This window comes from Motacilla alba, chromosome 2 (assembly GCF_015832195.1).
Source record: "Motacilla alba alba isolate MOTALB_02 chromosome 2, Motacilla_alba_V1.0_pri, whole genome shotgun sequence".
NCBI classification, from domain to species: domain Eukaryota; kingdom Metazoa; phylum Chordata; class Aves; order Passeriformes; family Motacillidae; genus Motacilla; species Motacilla alba.
Window position 1 is genome coordinate 24,551,993 of NC_052017.1, and position 26,330 is coordinate 24,578,322.

A 26,330-nucleotide genomic window follows, 5' to 3' on the forward strand; every position below is an offset into this window, starting at 1 on the left:
ATAAATTGATCTTTCTTCCCTCTATAAAGCATCACAGAAATCACCCATCCCATAAATCCTGCAGTGTTCATTGCTCGTTTAGGTCCTTGTGGAAATGTGGAGAGATAAAAGTCTTCCTGCTCCTCATCATTCTGCTTCTTCCACTGGCCCCAGCCACTGATACCATGGGCAGACAGCAGGAACAGGAGTCAGGCGAGTCTGCAAAGGCAGGACTGAGGACATGAGCAAGAAATGTGGCAACATGAAAAAACTTCATTCTTCATGAAAACTACTCTTCTTTTCAAAACGGTGCGGTCAACTTACAGTCACTGGACCTAACACAGCATCTCTTTTACTGATGGCAGCAGAAAGCCATAAAAACCTCTACTACTGCACATCGTGCGTAAGCACTGTCCTGGGCTGCTGACTGTCCTTGTAGTATTCAACTTAAAGCTTATCCCACACCCATTCATTCCCGCAGAAAATTGATGATAATGCTAATACATGGGGAGAAAGCACAAACTCCTGCAAGAAGAGAAGAAGAAAAAATCAAAATAGAACCCTGAATTGATTTATTTTACTTTTTCAATGGGCTTTCAAGTTAGCCTTTTATGTACTTCGCTCACCAGCCACCACTGCCAACATCTTTTATTTCTTTGCTGTGCTTTAGTCAGAGGGCAGTGCTCCCTTTCCCTGCCTAGCACACCCCTAGGAGCAGTAGATCATCTGGGCTGGTTTAGCACTGGTCTCAGGCACACAAACTGCAGGCTGTAAAAGCAAGGCACAGCTCATTTCAGCAGAACTGACTTTGTGAGGTGCTAACATCTGACGGGGTTCAAGGAAGAAGAAAACATGCTCATTGCCTGATAGAAAGTGAACTTGACCTGTAGTATGTGTTGTGATAGATAAAATAGTGGTGTGCTGCTGACAGCTGACAGGCATTAAATGCTGTGAATCAAATGAGGCCATCGTCCTCAAACTGACAAGGAACGGAGGCCCATTTTTTAGTGTTTGGTGTCATTCTCTCCCTGTTGGCTTTAGCCCTTTTGCCTACAAAATCCCATTTTCCTCTCTGTTGTAATCACCCTTCTCATGTTCTGAGCAACATTCAGAGTTTGAAGCCATCGTTTGTGTTTCATGGAAGTGATTAAAACCATGTTACAAGTCAAACAGGAGTTTAGAAGAACATTTCCTGTCGGTGCTGCACTCTGTGTGCCTACTCAGAATTAATAGCTTTTCTGCAAATTAGCACATAATGGGTTAAAAGCATGTTTATGTTGGCATTAAGTACTCTGGCTTCTTTTTCTCTGCAAGGCAAGACAATATTTTGCAAACTTTTTAAAGAATCTCTAATAGACATTATAGTGGCGCCATTCACACTGCTATATAGTAGTTAAGGCTGTGTCAGCACTTCCATTATGAATCCTGTTTTTCAGGGATTTATAACCCAGCCGTAAAAATTTGCTCTGGGCTGAAATTTGGTTTCAGCTCAGGGAGCACATTTTTTAACAGATTAAAAAAAATCAGCATGGCCTTTTTTGAGTTATAGGAGTGTTAAGAAAAAAATCCATGGGAGAGAGAAATGCAAGGAGAGAAAGGCAGACCATTTTTTCATGAATATAACTCAAAAATTGGTCAGGATAAAAAATAAAGTTTGGATGCAGTCTGTTCAGTCTCCCTTTCTCCAAGCCAACAGGACAAGAGTACTCTATTTTTATAATGGTATTTTAAGAGGAAACAGGATTTTTTTTTTCTATGTGGTTTATAGGTAGTTCGGTTTAATTCTTCAGACGTTTATTGCATGCTTAATTTCCTCATATTCCCTCCGCACACCCCAGAGTTGCTCTATGGCGTTTGGTGGGATTATTCAGCAGCCAGGGGTGTTTTGTAGGGTCTGACCCTGGCTCTGGGCATGTGCATCACTGTCTGGCATGGCACCTCTTGCAGAACTTCACTGCTATGGAGGCGTGAAGGGCAGAGGAACAGCTCAAGCCCCCCAAAGTGGAGTGGGAGATGAAGAACTGACTCATTGACCACTTGAAGTATATGAAGCCTTGGGACCACCTTGTGTTCCTTCCATGGGGTTGCCTTTTGCCACCCATGTCTCGGGTGCATGGGTTCTCCCCATTGTTTTTGGAAGAAGTGAGTGTGGGATACCTGACGGTGAACTGGGCTGGGCTCTGCCTGTTCCCAGCCTCTCCTGACCACATAAACAAAAGACTGGTCCCAAACTGTGGCATCAAGTGGGATGGGGTTTTCCACCACCAGAGAGCTCTGGAGCTCCACCTAAGGCTCTTCTTTGTGCCAGTAGAAACCACAAGAACAATGGGACCAGCTAGGTCTTAAAAGTGGGCCTCAACCTGCATTTATCTGAAGCTATGGGCATATCCACAGAAACTTGCACAAAAGACTGTGATGGGAAAGGCTGGGATGTGCATCTCCAATGACCTACTGTGCCCTGCTCTTGCCCTGACTCTGTGCATGGGGCTCAGGTGTCCACAGAGCAGGCTGGGCTGGTGGGGATGGTTTCACTCTCAACAGCTCAAGCATCAGTATTGGGAAAGCAAGACAGGTTGTGGTGAGGTTTGTCATGGCCAGAAATGCCACGGTTTCACTGCCACCAACACCACAGTGAGCTCAGGCGTGCCAACACATCCTTACAGCCAGCTCAGGCATGCTCAGGGATGGTGTCCAGCACAGGCCCTGGAGAAGCTCAGGCACTGGGAACAGCCCTGGCTGGCACAGTATCAAATTTAAGGCTCTGCAACCTGCTAATCCAAAATAAAAAAATCCCTAAATAAAGCTTGAAATCTTCCTTTATATGTTTAGTGGTTATGCCATGAAGGGGCTTGCCAGCACAACAAAGACATGACAAATATCAAACCATGGTATGGGACACAGCAAAGCAGGATATGGCATTTGACAAGACTGACATGAAAGTGCAAAGCACAAGAAAAACAGGAGGATCACAGGATCAGCAGGCAAGGACTGAAAGCTGCTGAGAGCTGCTTCACACCTTGCAGTTCTCACCCTGTGCCTTTCAGCCATCCTCCATCGTCAGCACATCTAAAGTTTACATGGATTTAAATAGATGCTGAAAGAAATAATACAGCTCTTAAAGGGGTTTTAATAATCTCCTTCTGTCTCTCATTATATCTCTGGGTTGATAACAAGGCTGCTTCCTGCTTTACTGTTTTTATTAGTTTGCCCTTTCTTTCATTCACTTACTCATTCTGGTCTTTTTCTTTTGGTTTGGTATTTTTTTTTTCTTTAATGGATTTAATTTTCATTTCTCTTGTCAGGTTTTTAGAATTGCTGAGATTCCAGGAGAATCTTTGTTATGTTTATTTAAATGTGGGATGGATTTTTTGTTTTGTTTTATTTTTTTATGTTTTTTAACTCCCTTGAGAGAAGACTCAAATTCTGGTACTCAAATATTTCTAAATTTGTTCCTGCACTGTTATCCCAACTATTTATGTTGTATTTACTACAAACATGCTTCTGCTGAATAAGAACAAGTCTGCAGCAATTTTCTCTTTGTTCCTAAAGATTCAAGAAGATGTTTTAATATCATTTTTTGTTTCTTTCTGTTTTGCCCAAAGAAATTTATGGACAAGGAACTTTATGTGACATACAGTATTTTTGAGGATTATGTTAACTCACATGAAATGATAAAATGTTCCTATATTTGTAAATAAGTCTTGAGTAAATTGGTTGTTTTCACATCATGTTCAACTACTGTTTCATATTCTAGACCTTCCTGTTCAAGCACAAATATATAATATTTTTCATTACAGACACACCTCACAATTTCTTTCCCTGTGGTGCCCTCTGTGCATTTTTTACTCTGTACAGCAATTCAATTTTAAATGTGAATTCCATTTTGTTTTGTAAACTGTTATACGTTAGCATGGGCGCAGGGCTTCTTTGGTACCTGTTGCTGACATCCCAGCCCCAGACCCCTTGCAGAGCAGGTTGCTGGTGGCTGTGGGGTCCCGTCGATGTCTGGGTGGGTTCAGGGGCAGACAGGATGCCCGGTGGTGCTGTCAGGCAGCACTTGGTGGCTGCACCACAGATCCTCCTGCCATGAGCTGTGCAGGGCCTGAGATGGGTTCAGCTCCTTCGGGTGGGATCAGAGCACAGATACAGCAGTTCGTTAGGAAGCTGTGGTGTTGAAACAAAAGCAGACTATGGAGCTTTCTTTGCAGCAGTTTTCATGGCACTCCAGGCAATAAGCACGTAGCTTTTAGCACTGCTAAACTACAGACTGCACAGGGCTTTGTTCAGCACAGAAGGTTAGATGTGGTTGGTTTGGGTTTTATGCCAGGGAGAGCAGATACTTGAAGACAAATGCTGTATTCTTACAGGGAATTTCTGGAGATATTGTCACATCACATAGGTCTCTGTGACAAAACAAAACAAAACACACTTTGATCAGCTACTTACGTTTCTCAGTTTTCCTTTAAGACAGCCTGTGTTTCTTGAAAGCTGAGATCAAAGTCACTGTAAGCTCCCAGATCCGAAGAAAAATTGCAGAAAATTACATAGGTTCTTTTTATTTTATTTGAGGTAATGGACAGACAGGGAGAAGGAACAAGGAGAAAATGGAAATGTCTCTGAAAGATAAATGGTTAGAAAACATCCATATTTGAAAGAACAAGTCTGTATGCTTGGGGTTTTGCTCATACTTCATGTATTTACAGTAGTTATAGCAATGTTTTACACTGGAAAAAGTAATGATAACATTCTTGTAAGAAGAGATTGCCTCAAATAAAACTTCAGAGGCAGCCGAATGAAAGAAGAAAATAAGGCTAAAATATGAAGCTTAATATTGCCAGGGGGCATCTGGTGTGTCAGTCAGATGAATGAGGTAAGCTGATTTATGCCCTAAAAACTTTAGCCAAGGTGTTCCTGATGGTTTAATAGACTGCTGGCCTCCCACAGATCATTGCTAACTGCAAGGGAGATTTTGCTGAGGTAGAACTACAATCATGTGTTTCTCCACTGCTTGTGAGCACTCTACAGCTCCCAAGTTGTTTACTTTTTGCCTTTTCCCTTTCTATTGATTTTGGGTTGTATTTTCTTTGCAGTTATAGTCAGCAAATGGCCGAGCAATAAATTTATATTTCCAAGCTGTAGAGAGGATTTGATTTAGCAAATAATTTTTACCATTTGCAGCAGTTTAACACAAGTTTTCCAGTTGCCTTTGCAGTTATTTTCCCCCTCTTTATGCCATTTTGCTGCATTGTCATGCTTGTTGTCTTTGATTCTCAGAAAGCAATGCTTTAGTGGTGACGATGGGATATTGCCTCATTACAGGCTTCCTTGCCAGATGAGTTCCCTCAGTGCCAATTACTGTTCAGCAGTGGATGCTGCAATAGGTCAAGCTGTACTTCTTGCTAGTCTTTTCTTTCACATGCATTACTTCTATGTAAAGCACTCAGGGGCAAATTGTGCTCCTGCCTTGGTAATTGTCACTCTGCTACGCAGGGCGACCATGTGAGGGGATGCAGATATTCTCTGGATGTGTGGAGCTCCACAGGGACCACTAACCTGCTGGTAGGAGACACAGGGCCAAGGCCATAGGAGATCATCAAAGGCTAAAGTTTGTAACTTTTTAGCTGCTCTGTCTCCTGAGGGCCAAATTGTTCCTCCACCTTTTGCATTTCTCCTGCCCTCTCTGTTTAGCTCAGGCGTAGTGCAGAGATTTTGTCTTTCAGAGCTAATGCTTTGACCACCTGACATAAATTTTGAGGCAAAGCATGGTGATAGCAGCCTCTCCCAACCACAGCAACTCTGAGAGCAGGTATGCTGAAAACAGGGGGAGCTGAGTACTGCAGGAGTGATGACCATGCCACTCCTCCTGCCTGCTGCTGTGCCCTTCCATCCATTCCTGCCTCAATGGCTGGTGGTGGCATCATGTCCCATCCAGCTGGGCACTGGAGTGCATGAATCCAATGAAGCACAGGAAAATCAGAGGGAGAGCAAGGGCCACGTCTTCCTGATCACTGAAAAAAACTGTGTGGCATGACACAGAAACTAGAAAATAATTTTGAGCTGTAGCTTGAAACTGTGTCACTCATTGTTTAATTAAACATTGAGATATGTATGACAGGGCTGGGAGTTAAACTTTGCTGTGTGGTGGGTGTTCTCTGAATTCCCTTTTTTGGCTGCCAGTGTTTTAACCCAATATGGCCTACAGAGACTGCAAGGTCATTTTCACAGGTAAACACCTCAAATCTGTAGTCTAAATCTAACTGCAGGACACCTTTCATCTCCTGTTAAACTCTTACGTAGGAGTCCCTGTAGTTTTGCAATAAATCTGTTTATGATATGTTGTTTGTGTTCCTAATTATAAATTTGGAACAAAATTCTCTGTCAACAGAGCTTTTTATGCTGGGAATTTAGGTTAGTTGCAAGGTTGGTTTGGGGTAACTGTAAAGATACTAATGTCATTTCTTGAAATACAAGTAATTCTGAAATAGAACTATAATGATGATTCAAAAGCACTTGTGGGCAAATACATAATCAATAGACAATATTGCCAGAATATCAATATGACCCTGATAGTGCAACTGAGAACAGAATTTTTTACTGTAGTAACAGCAGCATCCCAACTTTCATTCCCTCTGATGCTCACATTTGAGTTGTAATTTACCAACAGGTCATAAACTGATGGAGACATTGCACTGGTGCGTCCTTTAAAGACAGCATTTTTCAAATGAAGGGCCAAACTGGAAAGATTGGAAGTAAAGGTTTAGCAACTCTGTGTACATGCAAAGAAGCAACTTCACCTTGGGGGAGACATGCTATTCTTACTGCTGCCCAAGACAGCCCCTACCCCTCCCAGGGCAGCTTTGCCCATGGCTTGGTGACGTTTGTTGCTCTGGGTCTTAGGATTCCTCTGCAGGGAATAAGACTGCCTTAAAGAAACTGCTGTTTGGCTGGTTGCTTTCATTTTTGCTGCCTCAGAGAATATCTTTGGTTATTCACTTCTTTACTTCACAAATACTCTGAAACAAAGACAGAATTTGTCAGTGACACCAAGTAGAAATTGGAAGAATTGAAGGGAGAGATTATGTGAAACCTTTTAATATAAAGAACTGTAGTATAAGTTAAGAAGATTATTTTATCTTCAGCTCCTCTGACAGGTCCTCTGTTACATAAGTGTTCTGCTTTTTCCAGTCAGGTATTGCCTAAACGTCAGTCACAGCCATTTCCTGAAATAAGAACACTGAGTTTATTTAATTTGGGGGTTTTAAGCATTTTCCATTTCAGAATAATAAATACATAAGATACAGGATCTCTTCTATGTAAAGGCTACATTCTGGTAAGATACAGGAGTATGTTTAGATGTATTAAAAACTTCTTAGTCATGATTTTAAGAGTAAAGCTTTGATTTTTCTCCTGACATGGCCACAGCAAGCTTTCATGTCAAAAGAAACCCACTGAAGATGTTGATTCATTGGGAAAGGGGTGAAATGTCATACTCCTAACTACATCTTTTCATTTTTCAAGCTCCTCCTAGAGAACTGACAGAAGAAGAAAAGCAACAAGTTCTCCATTCAGAAGAATTCCTGATATTTTTTGACCGCACAATACGCGTAATTGAGCGAGCTTTGGCTGAAGATTCTGACATCTTCTTTGACTATAGTGGCAGAGATGTAGAAGAGAAAGATGGGTCAGTTTGGGGTTTTTTTGCCTCTGTAAAATAAGTTTTATAAAGATAATTCCAATAACAGGAAGCCTTAATTTTAAACAAAATTTAACATTTTTATTGTTAAGAAAAGCTTAAAATCTCTCCGTGAAGGCCTGGGTCACTTTGTCATCTGAAATGATATTTTAAAATAGCTTCATGATTTACTGATCTGGATTTTGGCAGGTTTTTTAATTTGATGTATTATTCAGCTGGTTTAATTTTTTGTTTCATTTTTGGGATGAAATTCAAAATTCTGGGAAAATACCTGAAAGAGATAAATACCCATATTCATGTAAATGTGTACATTCCAGCGGTGTATGTGTGTGTGCTTATGATATTTCACAAATTCAAACTAGTGTTGTTTATATTCTACTACTGCCTCAGGTCTGTAATGGATCCCACTTTACCATGCATTGTGGGGATGAAAATGATCTCCCAAAGCGTTTGCAATCTTAACAGCTAAGACGAGAAGTGACAAGTTTTGTTTTCAGCATTTGATATGGGAGCAAAGCAGTAAAACTCGTTAGTTGGAGAGGGAATATTTAGGTTGAAACAGCCATGTGTCTGTTGAAGCCTCATGGCAAATCAGGAGCTCTATTGCATGGAAGTTACTGGAGGTTAACCCAGAACAGCATCCCTATGGACCAGCTGAGTGCATCAGTGTGGCAGTGTTGGACCAGCACTGAGCTTCAGCCTGTCCTTATGGCGTCACACAGTATCTGCTGTCCCCATCTTGGGGAGAAGTTGCCATACCTTTAACATTTTAGGAGTCAAAAGTAAGAGATATTTGGTTATAGCTTGGAGGTGAAGGTTCATAAAAGTGGGAGCTGAATGCCAGGGCCAGGTTCATCCTGGGAGAAAAAGAGGGAAGAGATGGCCCAGAGTGACCCAGAAGAGTCAGGCAGGCAGTGAGAAATTAAAAAATGTGGTTTTGTGAAACAGACCTAAAATTTGTTCCTTGTTGCATCATTTTCAGCCAGACAGTCAGTGAGAGCAATTAAATCAAGGTGGCAGACTTCCCCAGGCTGAACAGAGATCTGAGAAGTAGTCCAAAACTTTTGCACTGCTTTTCACAGCATTTGAACCCTGGTACTTGAAAATCTGTCACTTTGTTTGAATTCACACAGAGATGTTCAAGCAGGAGCCAACCTTTCCTTTAACCGGCAATTTTATGATGAGCACTGGTCAAAGCATCGTGTTGTTACCTGCATGGATTGGTCTCTTCAGGTAAGATGTGGATTTGGGAGATATATTTCCATATCACTTTCACTTCTCCCTATAAAAACTATGGGCAGCCTCTGTTTGCTCTTCTTTATGCAGAGCAGGATATTATTTTTGAGATAACAGCAGAGCCCTGTGTGAGTGAAAGCACTTTTCTCTGTGAAAAAGAGTGGTGGACAATAATAAAGCTGTCTTTCTTTTTTCTCTTTTTTTTTGTATATGTTACTTGGCATGCAAAATCAGGATGTTGTGTTAAAACCCTAGGTTAACAAGCCTACCAAGATGAAGTCTTTACTTCTCCTCCCCCTTTCACTAATTTAGCCAAAAATGGAAAAAATTTTTGGGAAAAAAGGTTTAAAATTAAACTAACTAAAATTAATTTACTTAATAATAATAAGTATACATAGTAGTACATAAAACTTTTTTAAGTGGTGAGAAATAAAATTAATTTTTCTAATATACTAAAAATGTGAAAGTATCTGAACAATTTGAAAAGATTGAAAATAGGTCTTTCAAAAACTGCTGGATTTTCTCTTCAAGTGATAGAAGAGGAGGCTGCAGCTGCTCTGGGTCATGCTAAGGCAGCATGCCTGGAATGTACCCAGTCTCTCTGCATTGCAAAGCATTGTCATTGGAAAATAAAACTGATGATAAACCTGCTTAAGCTCTCCAAAACCAATGCAATCACATCAGCAAAGTGCAGAAACCATTTTAATTAGTTATTCTGTTGGAGAGCTGGGATTATCAGATATCATCACAGGTCCTGTTAAATGAATTTGGTTCCAGTTTTACTCCAGCCTCCCTTGTCCTGTTTCATCATTGTTAGACTGTTCCTAGGTTCTGACCTGCAGCAAAGCATCTGGTTTCCTTGGGAAGAGAACCAAGGAGACTCTGCTCCTAAATCCACCAGACATGTATAACAAAACTGCTGCAAGAGGACATTGAGTTCAAAAATGCGGGCACAAGCCACTCTGGCTACTTGGCCCCAAACCCAGCCTCAGGCGTGCCATGGGATAAGAAGCATGGGGACTTTCAAACCATGCTTCTCTCTTTCCCCTTGAAATGGCCACAGAGCTGCTTCCATCCCTCTGGATGCTTCCCAGGCAAGGTGGAAGCTGTCTGCACAGAGAGAAGAGTCGAGGGGTCCCAGTGAGCACGGCTGCTATGCTGAGGAGGTCTGGGTGGTGCACAACAGCCACTTGCAGAGAAGCTTCTTGTAATAGCCAGCTTGCACTCCATGTGTGAAATGAAGGATTTATACCTTTGCTTTCATACAAAATATCAGCCTAGCAACAGGTATGTGCTATTGTAATGTGGGTGGCCTTTAAGCACATATGGATTTCCACAGAAATCAAATATAAGCCTGAGGAAACACTTATCTTAGGTTGTTCACTTGTTCAGGGGCTGGAAATTACATGGAATTCTTATCTGATATTTTCCTAACAGGCAGCTCTTACTGTATTCCCAGGGCAGCAAGAAAAAAAGCCGCCTCAGAAGAGCACTGCCAAATGTAATTGTTCAGCCCCTGGGGCTTGAAGGCATGTTCTGCTTCCCACCTCTTTGTTCCAGGGTGGCCCCTCCTGCCTTCCTCTTTGTTAACTCCTCATGCTCAGCTCCCTGGCACTCCAGCAGGGGCTTCTCTGTGTGGGGGGCTTCTGTATGCTGCCCTACAGTAGCCTGGGAGTATGGAGTTGCCTCCTCTCCTTCCTGCTTTGAGTTGTATCCATGAGACAAGAGCTGGAGCCAGACAGAGGTATTTCACCTAACCACTAGCTCTGCTGCTCACACATGCTTCAGGACATGACAGTGTCCACTGTGCCAAAGAATAACTTGAATAATCATGGGAACTGCAGAACACATTGCTCAATTTTCTGCGATAAAACGGCTGCTGCGAAACAGCCTGGAGGCAAATAGAAGCTTAATCAAACAAAGGACATTGATGCATTGATTAAACAAGTTACTCTGTTCCCAGTCACATGTAGAATACAGTCTCAAACATGTGGGATCATTCATACCATTCAAGTTAACCCTCTAGCCCCTTGATTCTTTCACAGAGCAACAGGAAAATGGCTTAGGTGCTTAAGGATCTTAGGGAAAGGCACAACTGACTGAGAGTGAACATGAAGAATGATAGCACCTAACTCTGTCCATGGGAGCTAACTTAGATCACCTAAAGCCAAGAAAATCATCGTCTCGGGGATAGTGATGTGTCTTTCTTGACCCTCAGGCAGCAGCCTTGAAGGAGGTTTTGCACAGCACCATTTCTATGTTGCTTTCAGTTGCAACATAGCAGGACATCTGGGCACCTGGTGAGGACTGAAACTGTGTGAGTGGAAGTAGATTGAATGGGGCATTGGAGTGTGCAGTGCCAGAGAGGATTTTGGGTACTGCATTTAGCTCTGTTTTTCTAAGAGTCAAAAAGCCTCATAATGGTGTTACCCAGCTAGGTATGACCCCAGTATCTGTGTAAACTTTAAACTTTGTTTCCAGTCAAATACAAAAACTGATTGCAAAACCTGCAAGATTTGAGTCAGTGTCTGTTTATGGCCAGTCGTGCTGCGAACCATGCCCACTAAACTTCCCAGGAGCCTGAACCAGCCCCAAAGTGCTTCAAAATTGGTACTTTGGACCTGGTCACACACCCTAGCTGGTTGTAGTGATGCTGGCAGGAGGGCTTGTTGCTTCTGCCTGCCCACATATCTGCCCCTTCATGACTGCAGGCTCAGCCACTCGCATGAATGGTCCCCAACCTGTTCAGCCACAACGTGATGCCCTGTCAAGAGCCTGCTGCACACTCTGTTTACTTGGCCATGGGCCAGCGTGGGATGAAAAGGTTCAAAGGAGAAGCTGAGCTTGCTGTTCAGAAGTGATTGTAAGCTCTGTTGCAGGAGTGAGAGAGGAGAGGGGTGAGATGAATGAGAGCAGTTGAGGGCAAGGTTGGCACAACTGTGTCCAGAGAGGTGGCATCTCAGGTGTGGGATTAATTCACCCTCAGGTGCCCCTCAGGTCTTGATGAGGGAGAAGATATGGTTGGTCTACTGCTTCCTTGAAATTCCATGCAAGTGAATTGGGTGCTAAATTGTTCTTACAGGCTGTGCCAGCAGCCAGGGTCTGGAGGGATGTAGGTACAATCTAGTCAGAGATTCCTTAAAATGTGAAAGGGGTAGGCTGTGGTGTCCATGTGTCATTGCTGATTCCTCCACAAATGGGTCCAGGCTCATTTGGAATTATGAGCTTGAGTAGAAAAATCATCAGCTCTGTGATACATTGTCCATGGAAGTGTACAGAATGTGGGAAGCAACAGCTGCTGGTGGCAGAAGTTACAGCTGTGTGCATTATTTCTTCCAAATTGATTTTGAGAGCAGAGAGGTTCAGACCCCAATAATAATGATAGAAAGGGTGGTGGTTTGGGGTTTTATTAATTGTTAAAGTGCCTTTGGACCAAATTCACAACTCCCAAATGAGAGTTTCTTTGTCCTGCTTCCTACCAGCTGCACTGTTCTCCTGTAAAGTGGTGGATGATTTGGTAGGAATTTACCTGGGAAAGACAAAAAGTGACAATAATTTGCAGATACTGAGAAATTTTGAGGGAAAGCATTTCTAATTTACAAGAGGAGAGTGTGGGTCTTGCACAACTTGAGCTGCTGACTCACTGGTCTGCAGAAGCCACATGCTTTTCTCTGGACATGCCATAATCTCCACTGCCTTATCCCTCTAAACAGGCAAATACTTAGAGGGAAGGACAGAGGTTACCAGAGGTGGCTAGTGTCAAACATGTGACAGTGAACAACTGGGAGTTACTGTGTAGACAGAAAGTAATTTATGTTTTGTGGATACTTTGTTACTTCTTACAGTGTTTTGAATTGATGCAAGGTCATCAAGACAGTGTGAAATTCTGATTTTTCATTTATGATATTATGTATATATGGATGTATATGCATAAACAAAGCAAATAAATATGGGCGTTGCATATCTACTTCTATACAACAGTGGATAATGGATATACAAAAAAGTGTGGCTCTGTTTTAGAGCGCTTATTGCATCAATCCTACTGAGTCAGTGGAATTCAAGGTCACCCTGTGCTTTACAAGATGACCTCAGCATCTTGCAAAATTGAGCTTCTGTGAAGAAAATGTTTTGTTTGCCATTTGAATCATCAAGAACAGCTTTCAAGTTGATTCTGTGCATAAGTGAATAAGAGTGCATAATGAAATAAGAAAGAATAGTTTTCAGGAATGCCCAAAAAAGTGAATTTCAGAATAAAAGCAAGTCAACCCTATGGTCATAGTGTTTGATTATCAAAATCAATTAAGACAGCTGTTTGTCCCTGAAGAGATGTTGAGCAAATACATTAAAATTATTAAAGCTTTCAAATTTTTCCTCCTCCTTCCTTTTCATTCCCTTTATAAATATTTTGCTAGCTGTCTTTTCTTAAGAATTACCTGCAGAAAGTAACATTGCCTTTGTGATACTTTAGAATAACTGATAGAGAGCAAGTATCAGGGGTTTTAAGGATGTTAGGGATGAGTAAAATGTAAAACCAAAATGAAGCAGAATAATATGATTGAACTATCATGTATTTTAATTAAAACCAGATATTGCACATTTACTGTAGATTATTTCTGTCTGATATGATTTTGTGTAGGTTTTTCATTATCCATGTTATTTTGTTTGCATTTTCTTTTCCTTTGTAGTACCCCGAATTGATGGTTGCATCTTATAACAATAATGAAGATGCTCCACATGAGCCTGATGGGGTAGCCTTGGTGTGGAACATGAAGTTCAAGAAAACCACACCAGAATATGTCTTCCATTGTCAGGTAAGGCTAAGGAAACCATTGATTTTATGCTTTAGACATAACAAGTTACAACATGGTGCATGTCCCCACTGATTATATGAAAAGGTTAAGGTTAAAAATAGGCATATTTAGTAAAAGTACAAGTGACAGTCCAGTGTTTTTAGAAGGCAACCAGCCTTCTCAAACAAAAGCCTGTCAGGGCTGCATGTCATTCTTTGTCTATTTAAAACAGTCCCTAGGAGATTTAGTTCATAAATCCCTTGCACTTATGAAGTAACTGTGGTGTACCACTTCCTCATCCAGGCAGTAACACATGCTTTCCCACCCACGTTCACTTCCTCGCATCCTCTGCACTCAAGCTGCCTACCCTTGCCTCGGTTCTGCTCAATATCATGTTTTGCTTTTAAAATTGGGTAGTAAACTTTGCATTTTTGGACATGTGTCTGTCTTCCAGCTTAATCAAAATGGTATCAATTTCAAGAACTACTCCACCAATTCCTTTAGGCCAGTCAGTTTGACCTGTCCTTTAAGTCAGCAAAATAGTACTTCGCTTCACTCCATGCTACTTTGCAATTATGCTGGCTTAGAAGTTTATGGACAATTCAAAAATAGTTAAGTGTTTTATTTCTGTATGTCTGTTTGCTCCTCTTTTGCCACTGCTTTTATGTGTGAAATGGCACAGCCTCATATTGACAGAAGAGTTCAGCTCACTGCCTCTATCTCCATCAAACTGTCCAAACTGTGGAACAGGGCTTGGGCCAAATTTTAAACCTCTTCATTAATATCCCTCTGTGGTAATTAAATACAGGACAGTGGTATTCAAAAAGCCATATGGAAAAGTTTCAGCAAGTAAAACTTAACAATCAGAGATTAGTAAAATGCAGATAATTCTGTGGTAAAAATTGCTTCTCTTGGAAGGATATGTATTACCTGGCTAATTGTGTAAGCTAAGTGTCATTTTACATTTGAGGACCAAACATCTTTTTGAACTAAGTTTTTGTTTGGACTTGGGTGCATTATCAGATGTAACATAGTGGGAGGGAGTTGCTGGAATTGAAGTTGCTGCTTCAACCCGATTAAGTAACCTTTAATTCTGGGCATATTTTTCTAATTTGCTATACTGAAAAACAACTTCACAAGGAGTTTAGGCCTGCAAATATGCCATACAGATTTATATACATAAATATATGTGTGTGTCTATTACCTTTGAAAGAGGACTTGTATTTTCATGGAGAACACATTCAGCAGCCAATGCTGAACTGGCATTGACCTTCCAGACTGCTTAAGGTCTTAGCTCAGATCCCATGTTCAGATTCTTCTATGATACACACGCAGCTTAATGTTTTGAACAAAACTTCCAAGAGAAGAGATGGTGTTTCTAGGAAGCATAATCCTTAAACTAGATTTATTTTGCAAGATAATGACCAGATTCAGGGTATCCCTCCTGTGTAGACATAACTATTTGTTCCATTAAAGTTCTGTCTAGATACACTTAAACAAAAGAAGTATGACTTACTGCATTGGAAGCAATGAGACAGGCTACACTCTCCATTAGAAAAACACACACAGGACAAAGTGGTGGCCAGGGATTTGGCCTGGCTGAGCTTCTGTCTAATCCTCACATTGTTGGATGTGCTCCCTTTTAGAACTGGAACCTTAAAACCTGTGAATTGAGATGTATATGACCGTGCTTGCACAGGTATCCTGGATTCATTCTATTTCAGCTAAAGAATATCAGTTCTGCCCATGGGAAATATTTATTTTCCTTTCAAACTGACCATAGATAATTTGCATTATAAGCCCATTATGAGTTGGATCTGTCTTTGAACCACCATGATAGGGCTTTTGATGTGGAGTATCTTCTGCTTATCTTCAGATCAGATGGGGTTACCCACACGGGATTAAATGGGGAAGCAGAAAGTATGCAACTTGGTCTCTTGAACACAGGTTTTGTTGTAACTGACTCAGATGGAAAATAAGAAAAGAGTAATATCTTAGCTCATACTCTGGATTTCAGTTCTATAGATCATCATGTTATTCTGTTAGTGGAAACTAACTGTATAATTAGTCAGCCCCATATCATTTATATTACCACTTTGCTAGAGAAACATTCCCTTATTCAGTCCTGATTCAGTTATTTCTCTAGGCCTTCTGAGAGAGAGGCCCAGTTTTGCTTCATCACATAAATGACCTTACAAGAGTCCAGCCCAACAGCTAGAGATGAACACACACCTTAACGTTACAGCTGCTTGGCCCAGATACGACACACACAGTACTTTTTATAGTACTCTGGAAATTTGTTGGGGAAATACACTGTATCAGGCCCAATAGAGGCCCAGTAGAGGCCCAATAGGGCTCTATTTTCCTTCCCAATGACTTTCTATAAAAAGTGGTCGCAATAAATCCTACAAGATGCTGACTAATATACCTTTTGCCTTTCAATTTTTGAGGCTCAGAGAGCAAGACACAAGGAAGTACAAAGTAATTTCAGGTGTGACTGTCAATGAGATTTTGCGAGCCACTTCTGAGAAGCCAAATCAATGAATATGTTTATGAAGGCATTTCTGAGAAACTTCTAAGAAATTTCACCTCAGAAGTTCTGCTAACCTCAATAGAGATAGATCTGTGAAGCATCTCTGGACAGCTAAAAAGCTGGCTGGAGTTGCAGCAGGCTGAACTTCAGATACCAATTGTGCACATTTGGTAAATTCTTCATTAACCCTTAATCTTTTCCTGTCTTTCCTGATATATTATCTAGATGCATACCATGGAATTTCTTTATGTTCTTTACCTCTTTCTGAGACTGTTTTTAATCTTAGATAGGAGAATGTGAAATGCTGAAAGTTGCCAGAACCAAGGAGCTTCAACTAAAGATCAGCCATGACAGACAATGATGTAAAAATCTACTGGCAAGGATGCTTTTGCCTAAATCCAGTCAGCAAAACATTTGATTTCAGTCCTCAAATGTGAGGGATGGTGTATTCTGTAAATATGAAACTCTTACCCAATTTAAAGTAATTTTAAGTAGTTGTCTCATTAATACAATTTAAGTAGTAGTAAATTTCACAGCTCTACAATGTGTTGTGCTACAAATACTGGGTTCAATTTTAGTTAATACTCATTAAAGGAAAAGTTACAATTAGCCAAGGGGACATACTTGCTCATTAATTCATGTGTACTGCCATGTGCTCTGTCAGATGCTTTCTAAAACAGTCCTGATGGCTTCTACTCTTACCTCCCATGGAACTGGTGTTTTTCTTCTATGTGTTTTATTTTTGCCCTTCTTTGGGTTTTTATATTTCTGCTTTAAGTGCTGACAGTATTTTAGCTTTGACTCCCAGATTTTTTCCTCTGTAGCTCATCATACATTTCTTTACCACAAGGTTAGAAATAGAAAAACAGGGAAAAATGAGGGATTGGGCAATTTGTTCATTTGTTTTCCTATGCAAGCAAAATTTGTTGTCTCAGAAGCAAAACTGGAATGGGAGGATGATATCATTTGCCAAAGGAATGAATGCTCAGTGCTTTCCTTACGTAGTGAGAAATAAATTGAGCACGCAGTTAATACTGCAGAGTGCAGACTGGGAATATCTTTGTACGAAAGAGTGAGGGATGTCCTCTTCCCCCATGCTGGAGCATCACATACTCTTGGTGTAATTCAGAGCATTCCAAAGGCAAGACACATGCCTTTCAGAAGTACTTTATGAAACCATGCAGATGAGTCAACCCTAGTTGGGTTGGTTTGGCAGTATCCAGAGATGGAATGAATTCCAGGAACAACATGGAAATCACATTGAGTCTCCCTTGTTTTAGTTGGGAGAATTTTAAGCAGTGGTTCACATTGCTTCTCTCAGCCACTCTCATGTGCTTCTCTCAGGTTTGTGTTCAGGTGGGGGTCACAAAAACAGAAATAGTATCTCACAGTTATTGATGATCTGACTCATCATATGCTCAAGCCTATATTGATTTCTGCAATGCACAGGGCTGGCCTTGTATGTGAACATTCCCTCCTGTACCATTGATTGATAGAGTAGCACCAACCATGTTTCTCAGTATTTGTGTCTTTTTCAGAAGGTGCTATTATGTTCTTTATGTGTTTTTTCCTTGAACATACAAATAAAAATCTGCATTACCCACTAATTATGAGGATTATTTGTACTACTCATCATCTCTGCCCTGATGTTGTTTCTGTTTCATGGTGGTCTGATCTAAACTTTCTAAGTCAGAAAGACCTGAAGAAGTATCTGAAACTTTGCAGCAACATATCTCTGGTCAAGTGAGGTGAATGAGAACTCGGAGTTTGCAGTAGATGGGCCAGTAGATAATAGTCTGAGCTTGATACCCCTTCTTTCAGCAGGTTCTAGTAGCATGTGTATAGCTCTGCTCTTCTATCAGATCTCATAGCTTTTGGGTTACAGCTGATCTGCAGAGACAAAAGTCACAAGGAAAAGAAATAATCAGTGTACCTAAGAGACTTGAGGGTATTACAAACCATTTTCTTTCTTCTGGAACTGAAGAGGGGTGATTAAAGTTGGTTGAGGTATCTGGATCTCAGCCTCAAACATCCGTCATGTCAGGAGAGGAGGGGTGGAGGAGGAAGACCGCTAAAGATATTAGTTTTGCGCAAATAAACCAAATTGAATGTTACTTTCTGATTTGGAGGACTCTGCATTGTTATTGGAAAATGAAGAATTCTGTTTTACTACACACAATCTAATTGTAATAGAAACAAAATATTACTGCATTGATGGTCTTTTGATTTATTATGCATTATTTCCTCATCTTCTAATTTCCTCTTTGTCAGCTATGTCTTTTCCAAATGTCTCAAAAGGGCAGTGAGAAGCACAGATCTGACACTTAGAAGCAACTACATACAGTGTATTTTTAAAGCAGGAGAGCACATATGAAGTAGCTTTTCTTTGAGGAAACAGTAACCATTTAAGAGTTCTTTTAAGGAGTCAGATCAACTTTTAGCATAATCACAAAAATATTTCAGCAATATATCACTTTCAATAGCTGCAGCTATTTCTGTCCTTTTCCTAAAGTGCTATGCAGTCATATTTACTTGGTTAGTTCCATCTTTTTACTAAACTGTCAGGTTTCTTGTGGGAAAGGGGATTTGTGTTTTCTATTTTAATTTCAAGAAAAGATGTCCATGCTTGGAAAATATTGGTGGATTGGGTACAGAAATCAGCTACTCAGCTGCACCACAAAATGTTTCATTCTCCCCTAGTTTTTTTGTAGTGGCTTCCATACACTGCCATTAAGTTATGTGTTTGACCACTCTTCATTGCTTATCCTGGTGTGGTCTTTCCCTTTTCAACTAAATAGATGGAGTCATAAATGCATATCTTAGAATTAGATGCATTGAGGTAAGTGAAAGGGTATATTTAGTGGCTGATATTGGCCAGAGTTGCCTTATTTTTTTCCTGATCTGGTTTCTTTGTTGTTGTCTGCTCTTTCAAAATCAACATAAATTCCTTCAGATGTGCCTTTTGCTCCAGCAGTCTGCCTTCTTAAGGTGCTGGGTGCCCAAATCCACAAGGCTTGTGTGTGGAACAGGCTGAGGTAAAAGCTTGAATGACTAATATCCTCCTTTTCCTCTTGTCCTTGAGCTTCCTTCTCTGTGGCAGCCAGACTAGAGCTCAGTCCCTCCAGAGCTTCTAAAGAAAAGAAATACTACAAGAAGTTTAGTAAAGTCCAGAAAGTATGGTTGGAATACTTTAAACATTAAGAAAATTTTCTCTTGTAGTTATATTGGTGCTTTTCCACAAAAACTTCCTCACCTTGTAAGCACTAAGTTTCAAGCAAGGATTCAGTTCTTCAGAGAAATACAAGAAATGAAAGACCTGGAACTCTCTCTTAAGCTTCACAAATTTTCCTAAGTAAAATCAGTGCAAAAATCCAGCATGTCCAATTCCAAAGGTGACTTATCTAATTCCTCCATTTCAAGTGAGAGAGGGTACCTGTGATCAGTCTTTAAAGAGCCGTAAATGTCAGAGAAGACATGTGGTTCTGAGCTGACTGCAAATTTTCCCAAAAAAACCACAAACCCTTTCTTTGGAAGAGAAAGTTTTTTCCAGCCTGAGTTTCCTCATGACCCCTATGATCCTAAACATGAATCAGATTCCTCCTTTTTTCACAGTAGTTCACTGGTAATTGGGCCTCTGACTGCCTGCCTGTGAAGATACTGAGACAGCTGTCATAGTGGGAATACCTCAGCACCCAGGCTCCCAAATTCTTTACTGACTTTTGTAACACAGACCCAAATGTTGCCAATCATACCAAGGGCAGCTTCTTCAGAGATAAAGGCGCTGTTTTCTTTTAATTTCAGTTTTGTTTCCTGCTGTGCATCATTGGTAGGATGACCTTGGTGGAGCTGTGTAAAGCTGTGTTGTGCCTTTCCTCTGGGACACTCCGTCGCTCTTACATTTGTGTCTGTGTGGTTATCTGCACACTGTAATAATTAATGCAGAGGAATAGTTGTGCCATTTCAAATTTCATTTTTGGGGAAGTTCTAATTCTAACTGTATGACTGGGGGAGAAGAAGAGTTTCAGCTACAACTTTTGATAGAAGAACATACTCTGTTCTTGTTTCAAAACTTCTGTCCTCTGCCACATTTCTGGTCGGAATGTGGAAATACAGAGCACAGTTTGTGCCATGAAGATGTCAGTAAGCAAGAGCCCATGTCTTGTCTCTTAGGCTTTGGTTTTGGATTCTTTCCTCTGTCCTCAGCTGATACCACTTGTGGTTTTTTGTGGCTACACCACTTCTAGCCTTTGTTGATTAAAAATATCTATCATTTGGCCTAAGATTAGTGCCCCAGTACTTGTGGAGAAATTGTGTATGAGTCAGTAGAAGTTAACTCACACATCTGAAGGCTAAGTGTAGCACTTGGAAATGGTTTTTGGTGTGTTAGGTGAGAGGAGAGACCTGCATGCAGCAGATTTGTAGAGGGGGACAAAGAGGACCCCATGTCCAGAGGACAGTGTCTCCTGTCTCCTGTCAAAAGACATTTAAATTGGGGGAGGACAGAAAAGGCACTGGAAATGTGAAAATGTATATTCTGGCTTGGGTGCCACAATGTCTTAGCCAGTCCTGAAATCACCAGTCCTGCTTTACTGCCGAAATGCCACAGCTGTTAGCGTGGAGTCTACTAGCATCTGCAGTTCAAAACCAAGTATGCCATGTTTTCTACGTAGCCTTTCACCTTTCAGTTTTAAAATCTCTTAAACCTGACTTATTTCCACAAAACTCAAATCATTATATTTTTCATAACAAGAGTGGGAGAAGGAAGCCTTCTTCCAGGCAAGGTCAGAGAGCAAATAAGCATCATTATTTAGACTAAAGGGATGTCACGGAGTTGCTTACCTTCCCTTGGGTTTTAACTATGTTTTTACAAACCCTTTGTAAGCTGATTTTTCCGTAATGACTTGGATCTCTTGCTGCCTTGCACAGAACCCTGAAGAGCAACACACCCATCAAAGCCAATTTGTATAACAAAATAATTGTAGCCATGTCAGTCTGTGAAATGACTGCTATTACAAAAGGTGGGTGTAGTTCCCCTATTAGTAGTTAACATTCTGAATTATTTGAGAACCGTGTTTATACATACAAAGTCTGTTAGCAACAGAATGCTCCTTTTCTTAGAGCAAGGCTTAACACAGATCGTCTTCCTCATTTGAAACTGAGATTTCAATTATGAATCAAATAATTAGGAAGTGACAACTTTGCTTGTCTTGGATAGAAAATTTCAGGTGGTTCTCACATCTAAGCCTTTTTTGGAGGGGGTAAATGTCATACACTTAAATGATACACTGTCACTACTAGAAACAGCATTGTGCTTTTTGCAAGTGTGAAAATAGAGATTTGTAATGAACCTGTACTTAAAGATGCTGTTTCTCTTCCTTATGTTCCGTAGTCCTCCTTTCAGACCAAATATGAAGAATATGTTGGCTACTTGATACAGTGAGCATTCAATATTTTTTTTTTAAGTTTCTTTATTTCATTGATAACTTGCATTATACCTTTCTAAATTACTGGCACCTAATATGCAATTCAGAGAAAGCCTAACTTTTGATTTTGCCGAGTTAGACATGCAATATTTTTAAACTTTAGCTAGCTAAGGGGAAAAAAAAACTCAGTAAAAAACTGTATTTCATAGGAGAAAATTATAGTGATATTGATGGTTTGCCAAAACCTCAAGCAGTGACAAAATCCACAGTGTCCTGAAAAAGATGCCTTTGCAAAACCATTCCTTTGCAGATGGCTTAGATTATTGATACTTACAAACACATGACATTATTCATTCAACTGAGAATTGTGAAAATCTCCGTTGATAAAAAAATGCAGATTTGTCACACTATCCCAAAATTGCAGAGAAAAAAATTCACCAAATGCTGCAATTGTTCCTGGGGTTATTTTATAGTTTAGAAGTTGTTGATTTGGTTACATTTCAACATAAAATAGTGTAAAAAGGAAGGAAGGGAAAAAAGAGCCCAATTTTCCTTTGTTGATATCAACATTACATTTTAAATATTTTTTGTATATTTGAAACTCCCATTGCTAAAAGGGTTTTAGGTGAACAAGAAATGCAGGATCAGATGTGAAATCAATAAGTCACTGAGATCCTTCCACTGAATTTTTTCCATAAAGGATGTAAAATACCATGCAATTCCCTAGCTGCACTGCAAATGATGGATAAACAGCCATAGGCATGACTTTTCTGTTTGGGTTATGTAACTGTTCTCAGTGTAAACTACTTGCAATGAAGAGTACATTTGGTCCAAATTCAAGAAAATTATTTCACCTCATGATATTAGTCTCTGTGGGAGCTCTATGTGAGGAGTGAAGCCTCTTTTTGTGTTACCTGGCATAAAATATAAAACAGTTACTCTTCTAAATTGCTATAAAAGGCCCCAGAAACCAAGGAATCCATCATTACAGCCCAGGATACAACTGTCCACTGCCTCCAGTCTAAAACCAACAGTTTTCTGCCCTCTGCCCCCATGGCTGAATGACTGACAAGTACTTCCTTAAAAAGAACTTTTGTATATGGACAACATTGATTTAATGATGATTAACACTCCTGGCTTCCCAAAAAGGGAAAGCAGAAGCACGTGCCACGTGGCTGAGATACTGATATTATCCTTGGAAGATGTTTCCCATGGGGCAAAGAGAAAGAAAAGTTAAAGTACATTTATTTTAGCATAAAATGACAAGCAAATGTCCTAAATACAAGAAGCAATATGCTTTTAACAATTTGTCATATTGGAGAGATCAGAGTGTTTTCATTATCTCTACAATAAAATGTGCCAGAATGCGTTAGGACCTGTGATTAATTCATTTGCTTGCTCTTATAACACCGTTCAGTATTTCTGTAGTGAAGAAAAATATCAAACCCACTTTAGTTCCATATTGTTCATGAACATACACTAAATCACCAGTCATTTCATGGAGAGAAAAGCATGCTTAACATTTGCTATCTCATGTTTACATCTATTGGTCTATTAAATAAATTTACTAAGCCAAATTTGGACTGGACGTGCGCAGAACTACAGACATGAGTTTTCTGGGATAAATCCATTCTTCCTGGCAGGATAAGGATGCATTATGAAACATCCCATCACTGGTGTGAGTGAATGACCCAAGGATGCTGGTTTTTGAGCAAGAGGCAATCCTCTGATACTCCAGAGTCAGCAACTGTAAGATGGTGTAACTATGCTGATTTAGTGTTACTAAGGCTTTCACCTGAGACTCTAAAACACTTATCTCAATCCTTCCTCCTCTACAAGAATACTTATGGAAAAAAGTTGTGGAAACCAAGGAGCATAGCCTTGCAGGTGACGAAAGAAGGATGTGAAATTTCAGAAAACTAAGGTTTGCTCAGAGAAAGGGGAATTAAAAATTGTCTATAATGGGTTTCATTTATTCCTCTGTGATCTTAGCTGCTTCCTAATGCTCTGGGTGCAGAATCAGGCTACTGTTACTAGAATCTCTACAGTAATTTACTGTAGGAGAAATGAACAGTGTGAAAACAACTAATGTTTCCACCCTCATTCTTATATACAGACTTGCCTGTGGTATCCTCTGTGTTTCCACTAGATAGCTGTTTATTTGTGGCTCTCAGTCTCTCAATCTCCATATCTATGTGCAATGTTAAATAAATTTTCAATCATTTCCAATTATTTACACTGCTTATAAAAGGCACATCAGTGAAAATGATGGATTTGGGCAAATACAAAAACCTATTAGTCTTCATACGACTAACATCATCTACCTGGACTCATGCAGAGCATTTCACCTTGTCTTGCACAACATCCTTGTGTCTGAACCGGAGAGACATGGATTTGATGGGTGGAACACTCAATGAATAAGGAATTGGATGGATGGTTGCACTCAAAGAGTTGTGGTCAATGGGTCAATGTCCAAGGGGTGACCAGTGACAAATGGTGTCCCCAGGTGTCAGGGTTGGGACCAGCACTGTTTAACATCTTTGTCAGACACGTGGACAGTGGGATTGAGGCACTCTCAGCGTGTTCACTGACCACACACAGCTGTGTGGTTCAGCTGACATGCTGGAGGGAAGGGATGCCATCCAGAGGGACTTTCATGGGCTTGAGAGGTGGGTCATGCAAGTCTCATGAAGTTCAACAAGGCCAAGTGCAAGGTCCTGCACCTGGGGAGAGGCAATAAGCACAAATACAGGCTGGACTGAGAAGGGATTGAGAGCAGCCCTGAGGGGAAGGACTTGGGGGTGTTGGTTGATGAGAAACTCAACACGAGCTGGCAATGGGGTCTCCATCCATGGAGGCAGTCAAAACCCAGCCACACACAGCCAACAATAACCTGCTCCAACTGATCCTGCTCTGACCAAGGGGTTGGACCAGACAATCTCTAGATGTGCCTCCCAACACTGGCAATTCAGTGAGTCTGTCTCTGACACTTCATACTTGTTTTCCTTTCACTGTCTGATATTGATGTGGACATCTGCTGGGTTGAGACTGTCTCTAAGTCTATGGAGTCTTCCCAGGACCATCTGAACATCGGGGTGTCCTTCTTTCTTCACAGAATGAAGGTCATCTGCTTTCAGAATGCCTGAATTTAAAAATTGCTTGTTTAGGAAAGCACTTACCAATTTGCTTGGCTGTAAGCAGGCTTTTGAGTCACTAAAATAATGGAGAACTTAGAAGAATTAATTACAATTAAGTTCATGGACTTCTGAGAAAAGATGGACTTAAGTAAGTTCTTTCCTCATTTAAAGTTGTCTTGGTTCAATGTGTTTGATCTTCTGACTGTGCCTTGGTTCTCATGGCCTTTGCATTTCTTGTGGGGGTTTGGACTCAGTGCTGCGCTTGAGAATTATCTGTGACTGTCTCACAAGCAGCTGTGACTACTACACCCAACTTCACAGGCAGAGTTGTAGATAATTGTTCTTGCAGCATCTGTGCTGGTTTCTAATTCATCTGTGGCTTCACTTGATCAGACCCATTGGTTTGAGGAACTGCTGCCATAGAAACCACAAAACCATCCCCAGAGCATGAGAATAACTTGTGTTTCTATTCCTGTTCTCAGATCTGGAATTTGCTACCTCTGTGGGCTCTCTAAAGTCTGACTCTGGTATTTCCAGGACTTGCCATCAAGTGATTATCTGTTGTGCTTTCACTATGAGGAGAAGAGTCCAGGACACCAAAATCACAGCCTAAGCTCAGTCTCTGGGAGAACTCTTCTGCTTCTGCATAATGTTAGATGGGATCACCTCTGGATAGGGACTCTTAAACCTCACTCCTGAGGCCGGATCCTGGCTCCAGCAGGAAGGAGGTTCTGCCTGGACAAGTGTGCAGCATTAAAAATCTTAAGTCTTGAGGGGCACTTTATGAGCATGGGGCTTCCTGCCAAGATTACACCTATGTTCTTTATCAGATAATATCCGAGAGATAATATGCAGAAGTAATTCAGGAATAGTGACCAAAATCCCTGGATTTGTCCTTCCAGGACAGGTTCCCCAGGTAATTGCTATGGAGAATTGGCTTCACCTTCAGAGATTCTTTGGGACTTGTCTAACTGCAACACTTACAGAAGGCTATGGTTTGCATGATGTTTTGAGTATGTGCCTCTATAGATCTGATTTCATTTGCAGTCTTAAAATAAGATGCTTATCTGGCATTTCCAACCATTGCACCGAGTAAATTTTTCAGGTAATGCTATTATTCGCTCAATTCTAAAGGCCTTCATCAGACTGAGATGCCTTAGTAGGGATTTTGTTACAAGCTCATCATAATAAAGTAGCCTCTGTGCCCCAAAACTTGCAGCTATAATTAGCAGTAGTGGCAGGCAGTGACACCGTGACCCTACATGTATAGCAGCTCTGGTCCAGAAGCCTTTGGCTAATGCTGAGCTGAAACCAGTGAGCCCTGCTGCATGCAAGCTGCACGCCAGTCTACCATGCTCAAGCTGACACTTACCATCTGCTCCAAATTGTGGCCAGCCTGTGGAATGAGTGGGGATGGCAGAAGGTCTCTGCGCTCCACCCAGAGACACATACCCTCAGGCTCCAGGTCTGAAAGGGTGGTGTAGACCCATCACTTCAAGCTTGTCAATAATTCAATCAAAACTATTAAGAGTGCTCATG

General features: G+C 40.8%; 1 protein-coding gene across 7 annotated transcripts in view; it reads left to right on the plus strand.

Moving 5' to 3' along the window:
* DYNC1I1 (dynein cytoplasmic 1 intermediate chain 1) overlaps positions 1–26,330 on the plus strand; it is a 185,939-nt gene that overhangs the window by 103,690 nt on the left and 55,919 nt on the right. For all 7 annotated transcript variants that reach the window (XM_038127778.1, XM_038127774.1, XM_038127776.1 and 4 more), the window contains 3 exons: positions 7,498–7,660; positions 8,806–8,905; positions 13,594–13,719. In XM_038127778.1, coding sequence (XP_037983706.1) covers positions 7,498–7,660; positions 8,806–8,905; positions 13,594–13,719 — 389 coding nt within the window. The remainder of the gene's footprint in view (positions 1–7,497; positions 7,661–8,805; positions 8,906–13,593; positions 13,720–26,330) is intronic.